At 39.0% G+C, this 18,082-nt stretch overlaps 1 protein-coding gene across 1 annotated transcript in view; it reads right to left on the bottom strand.

Moving 5' to 3' along the window:
* Positions 1-18,082, bottom strand: part of LOC129519965 (S-adenosyl-L-methionine-dependent tRNA 4-demethylwyosine synthase TYW1) — a 213,518-nt gene that overhangs the window by 133,722 nt on the left and 61,714 nt on the right. The window contains exon 10 of the mRNA XM_055340814.1: positions 4,189-4,307. Coding sequence (XP_055196789.1) covers positions 4,189-4,307 — 119 coding nt within the window. The remainder of the gene's footprint in view (positions 1-4,188; positions 4,308-18,082) is intronic.

An 18,082-nucleotide genomic window follows, 5' to 3' on the forward strand; every position in this document is an offset into this window, starting at 1 on the left:
GAAAGGGAATATAAGGGAAGGGAGAAGAAATGTGTGGGAAATATAAGAAAGGGAGACAGAATATAAAGTCTCCTAACTCTGGGAAACGAACTAGGGGTGGTGGAAGGGGAGGAGGGCGGGGGGTGGGGGTGAATGGGTGACAGACACTGAGGGGGGCACTTGACAGGATGAGCACTGGGTGTTATTCTGTATGTTGGTAAATTGTACACCAATAAAAAATAAATTTATTTTAAAAAAGGAAATTAAAATTGATTCCTTTATTTGCATACAAAAAAAAATCAAACAGTAAGATTAACACCACCAGCAACTGGATATACTGATGTCATGTATCGCTTAATAGGACCTGCTGGGAAGGTCACCTCACTTCTATGGTAGTCTTCCCAAAATCCGTAACTTTACTCTAACCATGAGAAAGCATTAGACAAAATATTTGATGAGTACTCTTCAAAGATGTCAAGGTCATGAAAAATAAGGACTGAAGAACTATGGCAGACTAGAGAAAACTAAAGAGATGTAACAACTAAATGGGATATGGGAGCCATAACTGCATCCTGAAAGAAAAAGGATATTAGTGGGAAAACTGATGAAACTCAAATAGTTTCCAGTTTAATTAACAGCACTGCATCAATGTTAATTTCTTTTCAATAATTTCTGATAATTGTGTTAATAATTGTTCTTAATAATAAAGTCTTACTTAACATTAGGGAAAGGGATGGGGATCCCTGGGTGGCTCAGCGGTTCAGCACCTGCCTTTGGCCCAGGGTGTGATCCTGGAGTCCCGGGATCAAGTTCCGTGTCAGGTTCCCGGCATGGAGCCTGCTTCTCCCTCTGCCTGTGTCTCTGCGCCTCTCTCTCTCTCTTTCCCCCTGTCTATCATGAATAAGTAAATAAAATCTTTAAAAAAAAAAAAAACAAACATTAGGGAAAGGGACACCTGGGTGGCTCTGTGGTTGAGCGTCTGTCTGCCTTTGGCTCAGGGCGTGATCCCTGTATGGGGATCGAGTCTGCATCGGGCTCCCTGTGGGAAGCCTACTTCTCCCTCTGCCTGTGTCTCTGCCTCTCTCTCTCTCTCTCTCTCTCTCTCTCTCTCTCGATCTGTGACTCTAATAAGTAAGTAAAATCTTCAAAAAAAATATATTAGGGAAAGTTAGGTGAAAAGTATACAGAAACTCTATCATCTTTATAACTCTTTTATATATCCAGAATTATTTCAAAACAAAAATTTTATGCTTATAAGGTTTTAATGATAGAGCAAGATAAAAAAACAGAAAGTAGAGAGTGATTTCAACCATGTTTTTGAAAAAAAAAACTAAGAAGACTAAGGGAAAAAAAAGAAAAGAAAGCATATACCCCAAAGCATTAACAATGCTTTGCCTAGATTCTGGAATTACAGATAGTTGTTTCTCTTTATACGTTTTGATGTTTCTGTTTCTATAACAAGCATGAATTACTTTTATGATCAATGATATAAAACCATTAAAAAAAGAATTCTAGCTCTTGTACCAATATGATGGATAAATTAAGATATAGCATTAAGATATGGCAAGTATTGTCAATCGGAGAAGGACAGTGTATGTTCTCACTCATTTGGGGAATATGAATAATAGTGAAGGGGAATATAAGGGAAGGGAGAAGAAATGTGTGGGAGATATCAGAAAGGGAGACAGAACATAAAGACTTCTAACTCTGGGAAATGAACTAGGGGTGGTGGAAGGGGAGGAGGGCGGGGGGTGGGGGTGAATGGGTGACGGGCATGGAGGGGGACACTTGATGGGATGAGCACTGGGTGTTATTCTGTATGTTGGTAAATTGAACACCAATAAAAATTAATTTATTAAAAAAAAAAGATATGGCAAGTATTAAATCATTTTGGTTGCTGAAGGGTGAAATACTGAGAATCTAAAATGGAATTAGGCATACAAATCGATACAGTGAGTTAGATAAAGAAGAGCTTTTCAGTCTGAGTCACTGGATTGCTAAAAGTGCCATTACCAAATTAGGAAAAAATGGTTCACAGAGAGCATAGTAAATCCCACTGTGGAAAACTGGGCTTAAAGTACCTGTGGATCATCTGAGGGAATATATCCAACAGGCAATTGCAAACAGAGGATAAAAACTCAGAAGGGACACTAGGGCCAGAGATATGAGAATATGAAGGTGTTTGAGGCACCTGGGCAGCTCAGTCGGTTAACCATCCAACTCTTGATTTTGGCTCAAGTCAAGATCTCAGGGTTGTGAGACCAAGCTTTGCATCCAGTCTGCACTAAGTATGGAGCCTGCTTAAGATTCTCTCTCTCCCTCTCCCTCTGCCCCTCCCCGACACCCCATACCTGCTCCCCAACTAATGAGTTCTCTCTCTGAAAAAAACAAAACAAAGAATATAAAGGTGTCAAACTACAGATATTTAATGAAGTCCCAAAGATGCTTTACTTCTCCTGCCATTATAACATAGAGCAATAAAAGAAAACAAAAGACAAAATCAGAGAGAATTCATCAGGCAAAGAATGAGCCAAAGAGCTAAAGGGGAAGTTAAAAAGTAACTGTCGGGATCCCTGGGTGGCGCAGCGGTTTGGCGCCTGCCTTTGGCCCAGGGCGCGATCCTGGAGACCCTGGATCGAATCCCACGTCGGGCTCCCGGTGCATGGAGCCTGCTTCTCCCTCTGCCTGTGTCTCTTTCTCTGTGACTATCATAAATAAATAAAATTAAAAAAAAAAAGTAACTGTCAAAGGACTCAAAGAAAACACTAGAAGACTGGTAGGTCTTATAAGGAGTTAATACTCAAAATATATAAAGACCTCATAACTCAACACTAGAAAGCAAATAATCTGATTTAAAATGGGCAAAGGACTTGAATAGACATTTTTCAAAAGAAGACATAAAGACGACCAATAGACACATGAAAAGAAGTTCAAAACCACCAATCATCAAGGAAATGCAAATGAAAACCACAATGAGATATCACCTAATACCTGTCAGATTAGTTAAAACTAAAGACAAGAAATAACAAGTGTGGTCAAGGATATGGAGAAAAAGAACCACTTGTGCACAGTTAATGGGCATATAAATTGGTACAGCCACTGTGGAAAACAGTACGGAGACTACTCAAAAAATTATAAATAGAATTACCATATGATCCAATAATTCCACTACTGGGTATTTACCCAAAGAAAACAAAAAAATATATGTACCCTTGTTTATTGCAGCATTATTTACAATAACCATGATATGGAAGCATCCCAAGTGTCCACTAATAGGTGAATGGATCAAGAAGATGAGGTACATAAGGACAATGGAATATTACTCAGCCATAAAAGAATGAGACATTGCCATACACAACAACTCAGATGAACCTGGAAGGTGTTATGCTACATGAAATAAGGCAAAGACAGACAAATACATGTGATTTCACTTATATTTGTAATCTAAAAACAAATGAATAAACAAAGAAACAAACAAAAAGAATCAGCACTATAAATACAGAGAATTGATGGTTACCAGAAGGGGAGAGGGATGGGAATGGGCAATATGAGTGAAGGGGAGTGAGAGACCCTGGCTTCCATTTACAGAAAGAATAAGTCATCACAAGAATAAAAGGTTCATAATAGGGAATACAGTAAGTGTATTATAGTAGCATTGTATGGTAATAGATGAAAGCTACACTTGTAGTGAGCACAGCATAAGGAATAAATTTGTTGAATCACTATGTTGCACAGCTGAAACTACCATGTATGTCAACTATATTCAAACAAAAAAAATAATTTTAAAAAAATTAACTAATCAAAATCTATGGAATGTAGCTAAAGAATTACTCAGATGAAAATTTCTGATTAAAGACTTACAGAAGACCAAATAGTAAAGAGTTAACAGTCTAATTTAAGTTGAAGAAAAACAGAGGGAAAAAAATAGTAGTAGATTATTGAACAAAGAAGCAAAGATATAATGCAGAGGATTCATGAAACTAAAATCTATGTCTTCAAAAATCTATGTCAAAAGACAAAAAATTGGCAAACCCCTGATAAAATCAGTGGAGTAAATACAACCAAATACATAAATATATTAGGAATGAAAGGGGGAATTAATTACAGAAATAGCAGAGCTTTAGATAAATTTGAGTGCAAGGCTGAACAGAAATTGATTATAATAGATGGTTACATATTTGGTTACCACAGCCATTCATTTTTACTTACCGCCAACAGAAGACACATTTATTTGCACAAGCCAAGCTTGGGGTAGTTTCCATGCAACGATGGCTTTCGATGCCATAGAACGTATGTTTATAACAACCTCCTCTCCCTCGGAGCATTGACTGTGAAAGTAAAAAAACAAATAATAATCTGAATAAAATCCTCAAGGCAAGAAAACAAAACACCAAGGCATCATTTTTAAGAAAAAATATCTTCATTTCATAATCATAAATACCCCTACTGATATCTCCATGATACAGAAAATTAACATTATAGTGTTTTGATACAGCTTTGGGTTTTGATGGTGCTTTAAGTCTTCTAAAATCCAATGAAATAAACCTATGATTCATTAATTCTGAAAGCTCTATAGAGAAGACCACTGATGCTTTTAGTTTCAAATCCATTTAACTGCCTCAAATAATATCAGTACAATAATATATAATACTATTAGATTAGGGTAGGGAATAGGGATAGATAGGGATAGATAAGACAAGCTCCTAGAATAGGGGAGCAGCCCTCAATCGACAGGGTATGTCTGTTTTGAATAAGAAAGGGTGGGTAAGAGAATGCGTTCTGGAACATATTCTATGTCAACTGAATGGCAGAACTTGAACATACTGAGACTTGCTGATGGGACAAGCAGTCTAAGTGTAAGAAACAGATTTTTCCCAAAAAGGACACTATTTAATATGTGAGTGTTTTACCCATGCTGAGTGTAGTAAGAACAAATAATTTGAAGAAATAGTACAGATCAACTTAGGGTTGGGATGATAAAATAGTACCAAGCTTTTCGAGATCTCATCTGAAAGATTCATCTAGAAACTCTGCAAGATAGGCTTGATTTCAGTAAAAGTGAAATCTGGGGGAGGGGAGGGGAGGCAAATAAGGTTATGGTGACTTGGCTCATATTAGTGGAGGAAAGGGGAAGGCCGCTAAGAAGGAGATACATTCAAAGGCATTCCCCACTGGAGGGGCAAAAACAAAGTCATCCAAGATAACTGACATGTTGACTCATCTCAGCTGCAACTGAAATATGAGGGGATTAACAACAGGAACAAACAAGGAGATACAAGGAGCGTGTGTGTGTGTGTGTGTGTGTGTGTGTGTGTAAAATATATTAGTGTGCTAACATTATGCTATCCATAATAAAGGAAAATTACAAAAAATTTACCAGCTTGATTACTATGTTGGTTGATCACAAAGTCTTATTTTTTGTCCTGATAAAAAGGGTTCCCCTGTCCATCTCACTTGATATTTGCATTAAGAAAAATAAGAAGTAAAGAAAAAATATTGTTCAAGGGAACTACAAATTCTCTCCCAAGTTCCCAATAAGATATCCACAAGGCAAATAAAACATTCAAATCCTGCAAACAGCACTAAAAACAAAAAATAAAAGCTCGCTAAATGCCACTAAATATCATGGCAATAGAAAAACAAAGTTGAACCCGAAAATCTCATTGTTTACTGAGAAGGTAATATACCTCAAGCACACCGTGTGCCAAATGTACAATGATGAATAAGACAGAGCCCCCAACCATGATCTAGTATGAGGAAATTGCAAGTAAACAGGCAAAATGTGCAATACTATTATGATAGGGTGTTTGAATCAATTAAGAAAGATTCTTTTGCAAGCAACAGAAACTGACTCTGACTAAACAGAAAAAGGATTTATTGAAAGGACTCCACAGCTCACAGAATCTTTAGAAAGGCAGGAATGAAGGAAGGCTGGCAGCAGGACCACCCCTCAATCTCTCAGAAGCCATCTACTGTAGATGCCACCACTCTGGATACCATCGCCAGCACCACTCCTGGAAAGGAGATGCTGCCACCATGAGCTCAAGAATGAAGTCTCCATGTCCCAGATCCTTTCATCACTCACTCCATACTCAAAAGTCTTGGGCAAAGACAACAACCATCCTAAATGATACTGTTATACCCATGCTGCCAGCACATGGTTCCAAGAAACAGTATCTCTCTTCCTCAGCTTCTGTAGCAAGCAGTGGGCCCTTGTGCTAAAGGAAGCTAATTTAACAGAGAATTCCCCCAAACACAAAAAGGTTCAGATGCTGGGCAAGTAGAGAAAAGACAAATGTCCACCATGGTGTTATGGGAGCCCATGAGATAGGTGACTGACCCAGCCAGCCTTGCAGGACCAGTGAGAACTTCCCAGAGGTGTGCTGGCCAAACTGAACACTGAAGGGCTAAAATGATGAAGGGAGAGGGATGGGAGAAGAGGGATGACATGTTTCTCTTTTAAAAACTTTTTTCCGGGATCCCTGGGTGGCGCAGCGGTTTGGCGCCTGCCTTTGGCCCAGGGCGCGATCCTGCAGACCCGGGATCGAATCCCACATCGGGCTCCCGGTGCATGGAGCCTGCTTCTCCCTCTGCCTGTGTCTCTGCCTCTCTCTCTCTCTCTCTCTCTCTCTCTCTCTCTCTCTCTGTGACTATCATAAAAAAAAAAAAACAACTTTTTTTCCTGAAAGTTTTATAGTTTTACTTTAGTTCATGATCGATTTTCAGTTAATATTTATGTAAGATGTGAAGTTAAAAAAAAAAATCTTTGTGTTTGTATGTGTGAATGTACTTCCAGTGTGTGCAGTCTGGTGGTGGTGGTGGTGATGGTGGTGGTGATGGTAGTGGGTGGTAGCAGTGATATTCTACCGCTGGATGTCTAATTACCCCAGCACCATTTGTTGGCAAGGTTACCCGTCCTCCAAGGAATTGCTTTTGCACCTTTGTAAAAAAAAAAAAATCAGGTAGGCATGTTTGTGTGCTTATTTCTAGGACCTCTATTCTGTTCTACTGGTCTATGGGTCTGATCCATCTCTCCACGAGTACCACGCTGTCTTGATTACTATAGCATTAGAGTAAGCTACAGTATCAGAGTATATGACTCCTCCCATTTTATTCTCCCTAAACATTATTTAAGCTATTTTAAGGCTAGGGCCATTCCTTATAAATTTCAGAATAAGCTTGTCTATTTCTACAAAAACCTTACTAGTATTTTAGTAGTAACTGCATTAAACCTACAGATCAATTTGGGGAAAACTAACAATTTACCATATTATATCTTTCAATCCATCAACATTTACTTAGATTTACATTTAGACTTTCAACTACATTTACACTCACCTAAATTTTCATTGATTTCTGATTTGTTATCTTTCCTCATTTCTAACATAAGCATTTATTGCTTTAAATTTCCCTCTGAGGGACACCTGAGTGGCTTAGTGATTGAGCGTCTGCCTTTGACTCAGGTGTGATCACAGGGTCCTGTGATCGAGTCCCACATCAGGCTCCCTGCAGGGAGCCTGCCTCTCCTCTCTGTGTTTCCCATGAATAAATAAATAAAATCTTGAAAAAAAATTCTCTCTGAGCACTGAGCTACATCCCATATACAGTTTGTCTTATTTTTATTGTCATTCAGTTGTATGTATTTTTTTCATTTCCTGAGACTTCTTTGACCCAGGGCTTATTTAGAAATGCGTTGTTTAATTTCTATATAGAGATTTTCCCTTTGTTTTCATTATTAGTTTCTAGTTTGATTCCATTATGGTCAGAGAACAACAGTAGGATTTCAATTCCTGTAAATTCACTGAGCTTTATTCTATGGTCTCTAGGATCTTGTCTGTCTTGGTCAATGTTCCATAAGCACTTGAAAACATATATATTCTGCTGTTGCTGGGTGGTAAGTTCTCTATTTGTCAACTAGATCCTATTAGTTAACTGTGTTGCTCAGATTTTCTATAGTCTCATGATTTTCAGTCAAGTAGGTAAAAGAGAGTTTCAAAGTCCCCAACTAAAGGGGTGCCTGGGTGGCCAAGCATCCAACTCTTGGTTTCAGCTTAGGTCATGATCTTAGAGTCATAAGATCTTAGGGCTCTGCTTTCAGCAGAAACTCTGCTTGAGATTCTCTTCTTGGCCTTCTGCCCCTCCCCAGCTCGCATGTACACTTTAAAAAAACAAAAAAGTCAAAAAAAAAAAAAAAAGTCCCCAACTATAATTGTGAGTTTTTATTTTTTTATGATTCCTCCATTTAACTATGTCAGTTTTGAGCCTCCAATGTTTGGTGTATACTCATTTAGTGTGGATTATCCTTTCATCACTATGAAATGTCATTCTCTGTCTCTAAGTACGTTTCTTTGCTCTGAGACCTTCTTAATCTGATATTGACATGGGCAATCCTACCTTTTGGATTATTGTTGGCATGGTATGCATCTTTCTGTCATTTTACTCAACCCACCTATGTCACTGAATTTGAAGTAAGTTTCTTATCAACATCATATTTTGTTTTTTGTTTGTTTTTTTTTTTAAATTTTTATTTATTTATGATAGTCACACACAGACAGAGAGAGAGAGGCAGAGACACAGGCAGAGGGAGAAGCAGGCTCCATGCACCGGGAGCCCGACGTGGGACTCGATCCCGGGTCTCCAGGATCGCGCCCTGGGCCAAAGGCAGGCGCCAAACCGCTGCGCCACCCAGGGATCCCCTCAACATCATATTTTGAAGTCCTATTTTTTTTTTTTACCCATTCTGCCGATTAGCTATCATTTGTTTGGTATTTAGAATATTTATATTTGAAGCAATCACTAATACATTAGTCCTCAGGTCTGCTATTTTATTATTTGTTTTCTGCTTGTTTCCTCCCATTCTCATATCCATTACTTTTTTTTTTATTTCCTGCAGGTTACTTAAAACATTTTTGGTATTCCATCTTATCTTGTTGGGTTTTTTTCCTAGTTATCCCTTTGTAAACATTCACCATAGGTGTTGGTAGCTCTTTGTTTAGTTTTTATAGTGGTTTTTCTGAATCTTCCACATATACAGGACTTATGTATATAATGTGTGTATATATATATGTATGCTTACATATATACATGACTCTCATAGTCTGCTGATATTATTTTATACTTGACGTTAAGTGTGGAAACATCACTTCCATTTAAATCCTCTTTCAAATATCATTGCCCTGAATATTACATGGTATTTTAATTTTTGTTTCAATCGTCAAATATGATTAATAAGAATCAATAGGAAAATGTCTGATCTTTCCATTATTCTGACTTTCCTGTGCTCTAATAATCTTCCTTTTATCATTTCATTAGGTTAGAAGAATTTCCTTTAGCCATTTTTTCAGGGCAGATCAGCCAACAACAAATTCCTTGTTCTCGTTCATGTATGTCTTTATTTAATCTTCATTCTGGAAGGGCAGTCTTGCCATACACAGAATTAATGGTCGTCAGGTATTTTCTTTCAGCGTTTGAAAAATGTGTACCACTTCCCTCTGGCCTCCAAGATTTCAGATGAGAAATCTGATGTCAAATTAATGTTAATACATCATTTATCTCTAGCATCTTTCAAGATTTTTTTTTCTTACTTTTCTGATCATTAATTTTAAGGTGTCTTGGTATGGATTTCTTTGGTTTTATCCTGTTTGGGGTTCAGGGATACCCTGTTTGGGGTATCCTCTCTGTTGTTCAGACCAAGTGAATTTTATTGGGCTATCCTGTTTACAGATCATACTACTGATGTGGTAAGGCCATTGATTCTACCCTCTGTCATCTCTGCTCTACTATTGAGCCCATTTGGTTGAGGTTTTGTTTTGTTTTTTTCTGTTGCTATATTTTTCAATTTTATGATCCCCTCTTGGTTCTTTTTATAACTTCCATTTCTTGAGACTTTTTTATTTTTTCATCTGTTTCGAGAGAATCTGTAACTGATTGCTGAAGCATTTTTACGACAGCTGCTTCAAAATCCTTGTCAGATTATTCCATCATCTGATTCACTGGTGTTATCAGCTCATTATCTTTTCTTGTTCAAGTTGTGATTTTCTTGGTTCTTGGTATGACAGGTGATTTTTATTGCATCCTAGACATTCTGTCTACTATGTTAGGGGACTCTAGATCCTATTTAATTGTCCTATTCTAGCAGGCAGTCACTTTGTTTGGGCTGAGCATGCAGGTCCGGGACCATTTTTGTGTGCTGTGGTTTCAACAGCAATTTAATTTTCAGAACCTTTGCAATGTAATTTTGCTTGGGATCCCACTGGTCTCTGTTGTTACCATATGAGGAAGTAGAAGGGGTTTCTCTCTGAGGGTTTCTCAATGGATGAGGAGAATATCTGGGCTGCTTGTGTGGCAAAGTGCCTCTAGCTAATTGCCCCTGACAGCCCCAGTAATTGAGTGAGACAGGGCAGGCCACAGGGATAAAGAGTCTTCCCCAGTTGGACCACTTCCCCATTGATCCCTCTTGCCAGTGCCACTCAGCCAATATGGTGTCTCTCAGTGGGAAAGGACGACTCAGGCCCAGGAGGGATGGAGAGCATTTCACAAGTCAGGTCACTTACTGTTAAAGTAGATGGTGGGAAGGGATCTTTCTCTTCCCACTTTCACCTGGCCATCCTGATATCTCCTGACAGGAGAGGGGAATTTCAGGTCCAGCAGGGAAGGAGACCACTTGTCCTAGATGCTTACAGTTAGTGGGGCACCTAACTGATCCCCTTGGCAGTGGTACTGGGCTTGCCTAATTCTGTTGGAGGGACTCTCATTCCATACTAGGAAGCAATGAACCCTCTCAGGTGGTTTTCTGTTGCTAGATTAAGGATTAGGAAACATGGGGTCTGAGTTGCCTCCTTCTTTAGATGGGGAGATGTAAAACATCCTGTTGTCCTATTGCTCCTCCACTCCTGGGGCCCCAAACTAGTCAGCCTTCCTCTTACCACTTTTCAAAGTTCTCATTTGGTGCCTCTTATGTTTTCCAGGGTTCAAAGTTGTACACAGCAGGAAGGAACAGGGAGAAAGGAGTTTATGCCCTTGTCCAAAACACAAATCCTCAGACAACACATTTTGAAAGAAAGTGCTCTCACATCTGAAAATTAGTAAATAAGTAGGGTGGAAAAGGAAAAGACCTGAGAGTAATACACACTTAGAATTAAATCCATGAAAAAAAAAAGAATTAAATCCATTTTATAAATCTGGAGGGGGGAATTACAGATACTCTCAGATTAATGAATCCATAAATTCTTGGCCTCAGAGCAAATGGGAGCCTGAGAAAATACAACTGCAGCCCAGCAGAGCCACACTGAATGAATTCAAGACACCATCACCAGGCAGGCTCTGTGCACACCAATTTGGGGATGGGAGTGCAGGGGGAAGAATGGAGGTAGGTTGTTGGGAGAACAATCTCCATGGGTCAGTCTCCCTCTCTTTCTCTCTGAATGTCATACAAGCAGCACTGGCTGCCTTTACTCTAGACTATCTTTTCAAAAAGGTTTGTATAGTAAATAGCCTTAGAAGATATAGTGTCTCTCTCTGGAGCAAATGATATGTATTTACTGTCCAGTATAATAAGGACATGTCACTCTATAGCAAAGGTCAGGTAGGATTAGTGTCAACTATAGAAGCTTGGGGTTCCTCTTCTGTAACATATATACAGACATTACCTGGCCCTTCTCAAGCTACTTCATGGGTGCTGGGGGCTCAGGAACCAGACTAAATAATGATATTCTGGTTACAGCTATTATAATAAACTGTCTGTGACTTCTGCCAACATCCATGATGCTGTGGCCAGCTAACATGCTAACTTGCAAGTAGGTAAAATGTCAGACCCCAATTTTTGACAGAGGATGGAGAATTCAATGCAGAAGTCAATGGGACAAAACCAGTCTGCTGCCTGTTTCTATAAGCAAAGTTTTGCTGGAATACCATCACCCATTTGTTTACTTATCGTCTATGGCTGCTTCTGTGCCCCATTGGGAGAGCTGAGAAGCTGCAACATAGGTCATATGACCCACAAAATGTTAAAAAGTCACTAGCCCTTTAAGAAAAAATCTACTGACCCCTGACCTAGATATTTCTTTCCTACCCTTGAGCAAACTAAATTACAAACTGATTAAACTGTCTGAAAAAATACAAACAGATGAATTCAGAGAAGATGGAGGAGCAGGACGCACCAAGAATCAGTCTCCCCACCTAGACAACAGCTGCACTGCAGATCTGTCTAATGTAAATACTCTGGAACTTGAGTCTCCTGAAGGCTTGCAACTTCCAGGAAAAGGCTTGAAACCCTTCACTTCAGCTCTCAGCCCAGGAGGAGCTACCCACCCCCACCATGTGGCAGACAGCTGTGCACATGTCCCAGGGCAGCTTGCACACAGTCTGTGGCAGTGAAGGGGGGCAAAAAGGACCCTGTCCTGAAAAATCCTGGGGACCTGTCCTCTGATTGCTAATTGCAGCTTCTGGGCACAGAGGTATAAAGAGGGGTAGAGGCAAGATTGTTGCCCCCACCCCCATTTTTGCAAGGCCTTACCCCTCCAGCTGAAGTGACTCCCAGGAGATTGAAAGGGTCACTATCTATTTTTATCCCCTTCACTTTACACTGTCATCCTTTCAGGAACCAGACATTAAAGACTAGGATATTCCATTACAACGGAACATTCAGGGAGAAACAAAGTTACTGTGCATGGCCAGGGAAAGGCTCAGAAAACAAGCAAGACACTAAGTTTACACCTCAGCCTGATCCTTACAGAAAGAGCCTACAAAACTCAGTAAAACAAAACCAACAGAAATCAGCAAACTCTAAGGAAGAGGGAGAATGGGAGTTCCACGACTAGATTCAAATGCCCACAAGGCACATAAAGATATAAGAAAGTATGTACCAATCGAAGGGAAAAAAATAATTCAACAGAACCTGTCCCTGAAAAATACTTTATGGCAGATATGTTAGACAGACCTTAAAAAACACCATCCTAAACATGCTCAAAGAACAAAAGGAAGATGTGGGGAAAATCAACAAAATAATGTGTAAACAACATGGAAATACCCACTAAAGAGCTAAGAAGCCCAAAAAGACACCAAAAAAATTCTGGAGCTGAAAAAGCATAGTAATTAAAATGAAAAATTCACTAGAGGGATTCAAGGGCAGATCTGAGGGGGCAGAAGAATCAGAGATCCTAAGATAAGATGATGGAACTTATGAAGGCTGAGAAGCAGAAAGAAAGAAAAATGAAGAAAAGCAAAGAGCTGGAGGGGTCTGTGTAACAACATGCACATCGTGCATATCCCAAAATAAGCAGAGAGAATATATGAAGAAACAATACCTGAAATTTTCCCAATTTTGATGAAAGACATGAATGTAAACGTCCAAGAAACTAAACAAACTTCAAGCAAGATGAACTCAAAGAGACCCAGACAAAGACACATTAGACTCAAACTTTCAAAAGACAAAGAATAACCCTTGAAAGTGGCAAGAGAAAAGTGAATTATCACATACAAGGGGTCATTCATAAAATTATAGGCAGATTTCTCATCTGAAACTTTGGAGGTCAGAAGGCAGTGGGCCAAGATATTCAAAGTGCTAAAAGAAAAAAAACTGTTGGGGATCCCTGGGTGGCTCAGCGGTTTAGCACCTGCCTTCAGCCCAGGGCGTGATCCTGGAGACCCGGGATCAGGCTCCCTGCATGGAGCCTGCTTCTCCTTCTGCCTTGTGTCTCTGCTTCTCTCTCTCTCTGTCTGTCATGAATAAGTAAGTAAAACCTTAAAAAAAAAAAATTGTTAACCAAGAATCCTACACATCAGGCAAAACTATCCTTCAGAACTGAGGAGAAATCGAGACATCCCAGATAAACAAAAGCTGAGGCAGTGCATGACCACTAGACCTGCCCTGCAAGAGACCTCAAGGGATTCTTGCAGGGTGAAATGAAAGGACACTAGGCAGTACCTCCAAGCCATATGGAAAAGTAAAGATATCAATCAAGGTAAATACAGGGGCAATTAGGAAAGCTAGTGTTACTGTAACAATGGTTTGTAACTTCTGTTTTCTACATGATTTAAGAGACATCTAAAGAAAAAATTATTAGCATAGAGCTAGTACTACTGCAACTTTCGTTTGTAATTCCAAATCTTGTTTCCTACACAATTTAGGAAATAACTGCATTTAGAGAAATTACGAGTTTATGTTTCTGTGTTCCCAATGTATAAAGATGTAATTCTGTGCCATCAATAACTGAAAGGGGTGGGGATAGAACTGTAAAGGTAGAGTTTTTGCATGTTACTGAAGTTAAACTACAGTAACTTTAAATTGAAATGCTACATCTTTAAGATGTTAAATGTAATCCCCATGGTAACCACAAAAAAAAAAGACGTACAATATACAGAAAAGTAAATTAAGAAGGAATTAAGACATTTCACTTAAAAAACCCACTCAAAAAGATGAAAATGGGGGTGCCTGGGTGGCTCAGTGGTTGAGCGTCTGCCTTCAGCCCAGGGCATGATCCCTGGTGTCCTGGGATCGAGTCCCACATCAGGTTCCCTGCATGGAGTCTGTTTCTCCCTCTGCCTGTGTCTCTGCCTCTCTCTCTCTCTCTCAATCTGTATGTCTCTCATGAATAAATAAAATCTTAAAAAAAATACAGGAAATGAGGGACAAAAAAAAGCAATAAAGTGTAGACAAAAAGTGGCACAATGACAAAAGCCCCTCCTTATCAGTAATTACTTTAAATTTAAATGGATAAAATGCTTTAATCAAAAGACAGAGCTTGGCAAAATGGATAAAAAAGACATGATCCAACTCTATGCTGTCTACAAGAGACTCACTTTACATCCAAAGACACATACAGGTTGAAAGTTAAAGGATGGAAAGACATTCCAAGCAAACAGTAATCAAAAGAGAGCAGGAGTGGCTATAATATTAGCAGACAAAACACACTTTAAATAAAAAAAGCTTACAGGGCACAAAGTACATTTTCTATTAATAAAAGGTTCAAAACTGTAAGAATATACAATAATTATAAACATTTACACATCAAATGACAGATCTTAAAAATATATGAAGCAGAAATGGATAGAATTGAAGGAAGAAATAGCTCTAATTAATATCCCATTCACAATAGAGAGAAAAACCAGGGAGAACACAAGGAAGTAAACAGAGGACTTTACAGAGCAGACCAACCAGATCTAAGAGACACATGTAGAACACTCCACCCAACAACAATAGCATACACATTCTTCTCAAATGCACATAAGACATTTCTAGAACAGACCACAAGTTAGGCCAAAAACATGAAGTCTAATGGATTTTAAGAGATAGACATCATCATACAAAGTATCTTCCCTGACCACAATGGGATGAAGTTAGAAACCAGTACATAAAGAAAATTGGAAAGTTCAAAGATTGTGGAAATTAAACCACACACTTTTAAATAGTCAATGTATCAAAAAAGGAATCACAAAGAAAATTAGAAAATACTCAGAAATGAATGAAAGTGAAAAAACACAAACATAACAAGATTTATGGGATACATCAAAAGCAGTGCTGAGGAAATTTATAGATATAAATGCTTATTTAGAAAAAGAAAGAAGTTTTTTTCTTTTAAAGACTTTATTTATTCATGAGAGACACACAGAGAGAGAGAGAGGCAGAGACCCAGGCAGAGGGAGAAGTAGGCTCCATGCAGGGAGCCCGATGTGGGACTTGATCCCGGGTCCCCAGAATCATGCTCTGAGCCTAAGGCAGGCGCCCAACCACTGAGCCACCAAGGCACCCCAAAAGAAAGAATTTAAATCAACAACCTAACTTTACAACTTAAGCAGTTAGAAAAACAATGAACAAATCCAAAGCTAGGGGAAGGAACTGAAATAATGAAGATTAGATTAATAAAACAGACAATAGAAAAACAAGAGAAAAATCAGTAAAACAAAAAGTTTTCTTCAAAAAGATTAACAAAAATTAACAACCTTTAGTTAGATGGGACTAAAAAAAAGAAGACTCAAATTGTTAAAATCAGAAATCAAAGTAGGAACATTACTACCAATTCTACAGAAATAAAAATGATATGAGTATATAAACAAATGTGTGTCAAGAAATTGGATACACTAGTTGAAATGGACAAATTTCTAGAAACACAAAATCTACCAAGAAATCACAAAGAAACAGAAAACATGAATAGACCTATGACTAGCAAGGAGATTGAATCAATAACCACCAATCTCCCAGCAACAACAAAAAAGCCTCGTATCTGATTACTGAGTGATTTCCACCAAACATTTAAAGAACTAATACCAATCAAAAGTGAGCAAAGAACCCAAATAGACATTTCTCCAAATAAAGTACATGAATGTAATAAGCACATAAAAAGATGTCCCCAAAACACTAACAAGCAGGTAAATGCAAATCAGAACCACAATGACATACTCAGACACATTAGGATGGCTACTATCAAAAAAGAAAAATTAAGTGTTGGTGAGGACACAGAAAAACCAGAACCCTGTGTACTGTTGATGGGAATGTAAAATGGTACTGCTCCAGTGCAAAACAGTATGGAGGTTCTTCAAAAAATCAAAAACAGAATTACTATAAAACCCAGCAATTCCACTTTTAGGTCTACACCCAAAAGAACTGAAAACAGGGTCTCAAAGGGCTATTTGTACACCCATGTTCATAGCAGCATTAGTCACAACAGCTAAAACATGGAAGCAACCCAAGTGTCCATCAGAATAAATGGATAAAGAAAAATGTGGTATAAGCAGCCCGGGTGGCTCAGCAGTTTGGCGCCACCTTCGGCCCAGGTTGTGATCCTGGAGTCCCAGGGTCAAGTCCCATGACAGGCTCCCTGCATTGGAGCCTGCTTCTCCCTCTGCCTGTGTCTCTGCCTCTCTCTCTCTCTCTCATGAATAAATAAATAAAATCTTAAAAAAAAATGTGGTATATACATCCAGTGGAATATTATTTAGCCTTAAAACAGAAGGAAATTCTGACACATGCTACCACATGGATGAACCTCAAGGGCATTATATTAAGTGAAAAAGCCAGTCACAAAAAGACCAACACTGTATGATTGCATTTATATGAGACTCAGAGCAGTTGAAATCATGGAGACAGGAAGTAATTGATGATGGTTGCTAGGAGCTGTAGAAAGAGAAGAATGGGAAGTTACTGCTTAATAGGCATAAAGTTTCAGTTTTGCAAGATCAAGAGTTATGGTAGTGATAGCTGCATAAGGTAAAAGTATTTAATACCAATGAACTGTATACTTAAAATGATTAAGATGATAAACTCTGTTTAACAGAATTTTAAAAATAAGTCTTAAAAAGACAGAAGTAGGGGCGGGGCAAGATGGCGCAAGGGTAGCATCCCCAAGTCACCTGTCCCCACCAACTTACCTGGATAACTTTCAAATCATCCTGAAAACCTACAAATTCGGCCTGAGATTTAAAGAGAGAACAACTGGAACACTAGAGAGAAGAGTTTGCGTTTCTAACAAGGTAGGAAGACAAAAAAAGAAGAAAGAAAAGAAAGAAAAAAGAAAGAGAAGAGAAGAGAGAGAAAGGAGAGGAGGAGAAGAGGGGAGGGAAGAGGAGGGGAGGAGAGGAGAGAGAAAGGAGAGAAAGAGAAAAAGAAAGAGAAGAGAAGAGAAGAGAAGAGAAGAGAAGAGAAGGAAGAAGAGAAGAGAAGAGAAGAGAAGAGAAGAGAAGAGAAGAGAAGAGAAGAGAAGAAGAAAGAAGAAGAAGAAAGAAAAGAAAGAAAAGAAAGAAAAGAAAAGAAAAGAAAAGAAAAGAAAAGAAAAGAAAAGAAAAGAAAAAGAAAAAGAAAAGAAAAGAAAAAAGTGAGGGAGGGGGCCCAACCACAAGGAGCCGGGCTAAAGGGGCAGTGAAAGCCTCCAGGACAGGAAAGCCCAGTCCTGGAGAAGCAGGAACTTTAAAATCCGCACCGGATTCTTCCTGGACGGGAAGGCGCTCACAGAGTACTCGGGCAGGATCCCAGGAGGGGAAGTAGAGGCCCCAGGTTCCCGGGATCACTAACAAAGGAAGTGCGCTGTGGGGGAGAGCACACCACATACCCCTGGCCGAGCCATAAAGGGCTGGCGCGTGAGCCCAGCGGGGGGGCCCCCCGGGAGCAGCT

This window comes from Nyctereutes procyonoides, unplaced genomic scaffold, assembly GCF_905146905.1.
Source record: "Nyctereutes procyonoides isolate TBG_1078 unplaced genomic scaffold, NYPRO_anot_genome, whole genome shotgun sequence".
NCBI lineage: Eukaryota > Metazoa > Chordata > Mammalia > Carnivora > Canidae > Nyctereutes > Nyctereutes procyonoides.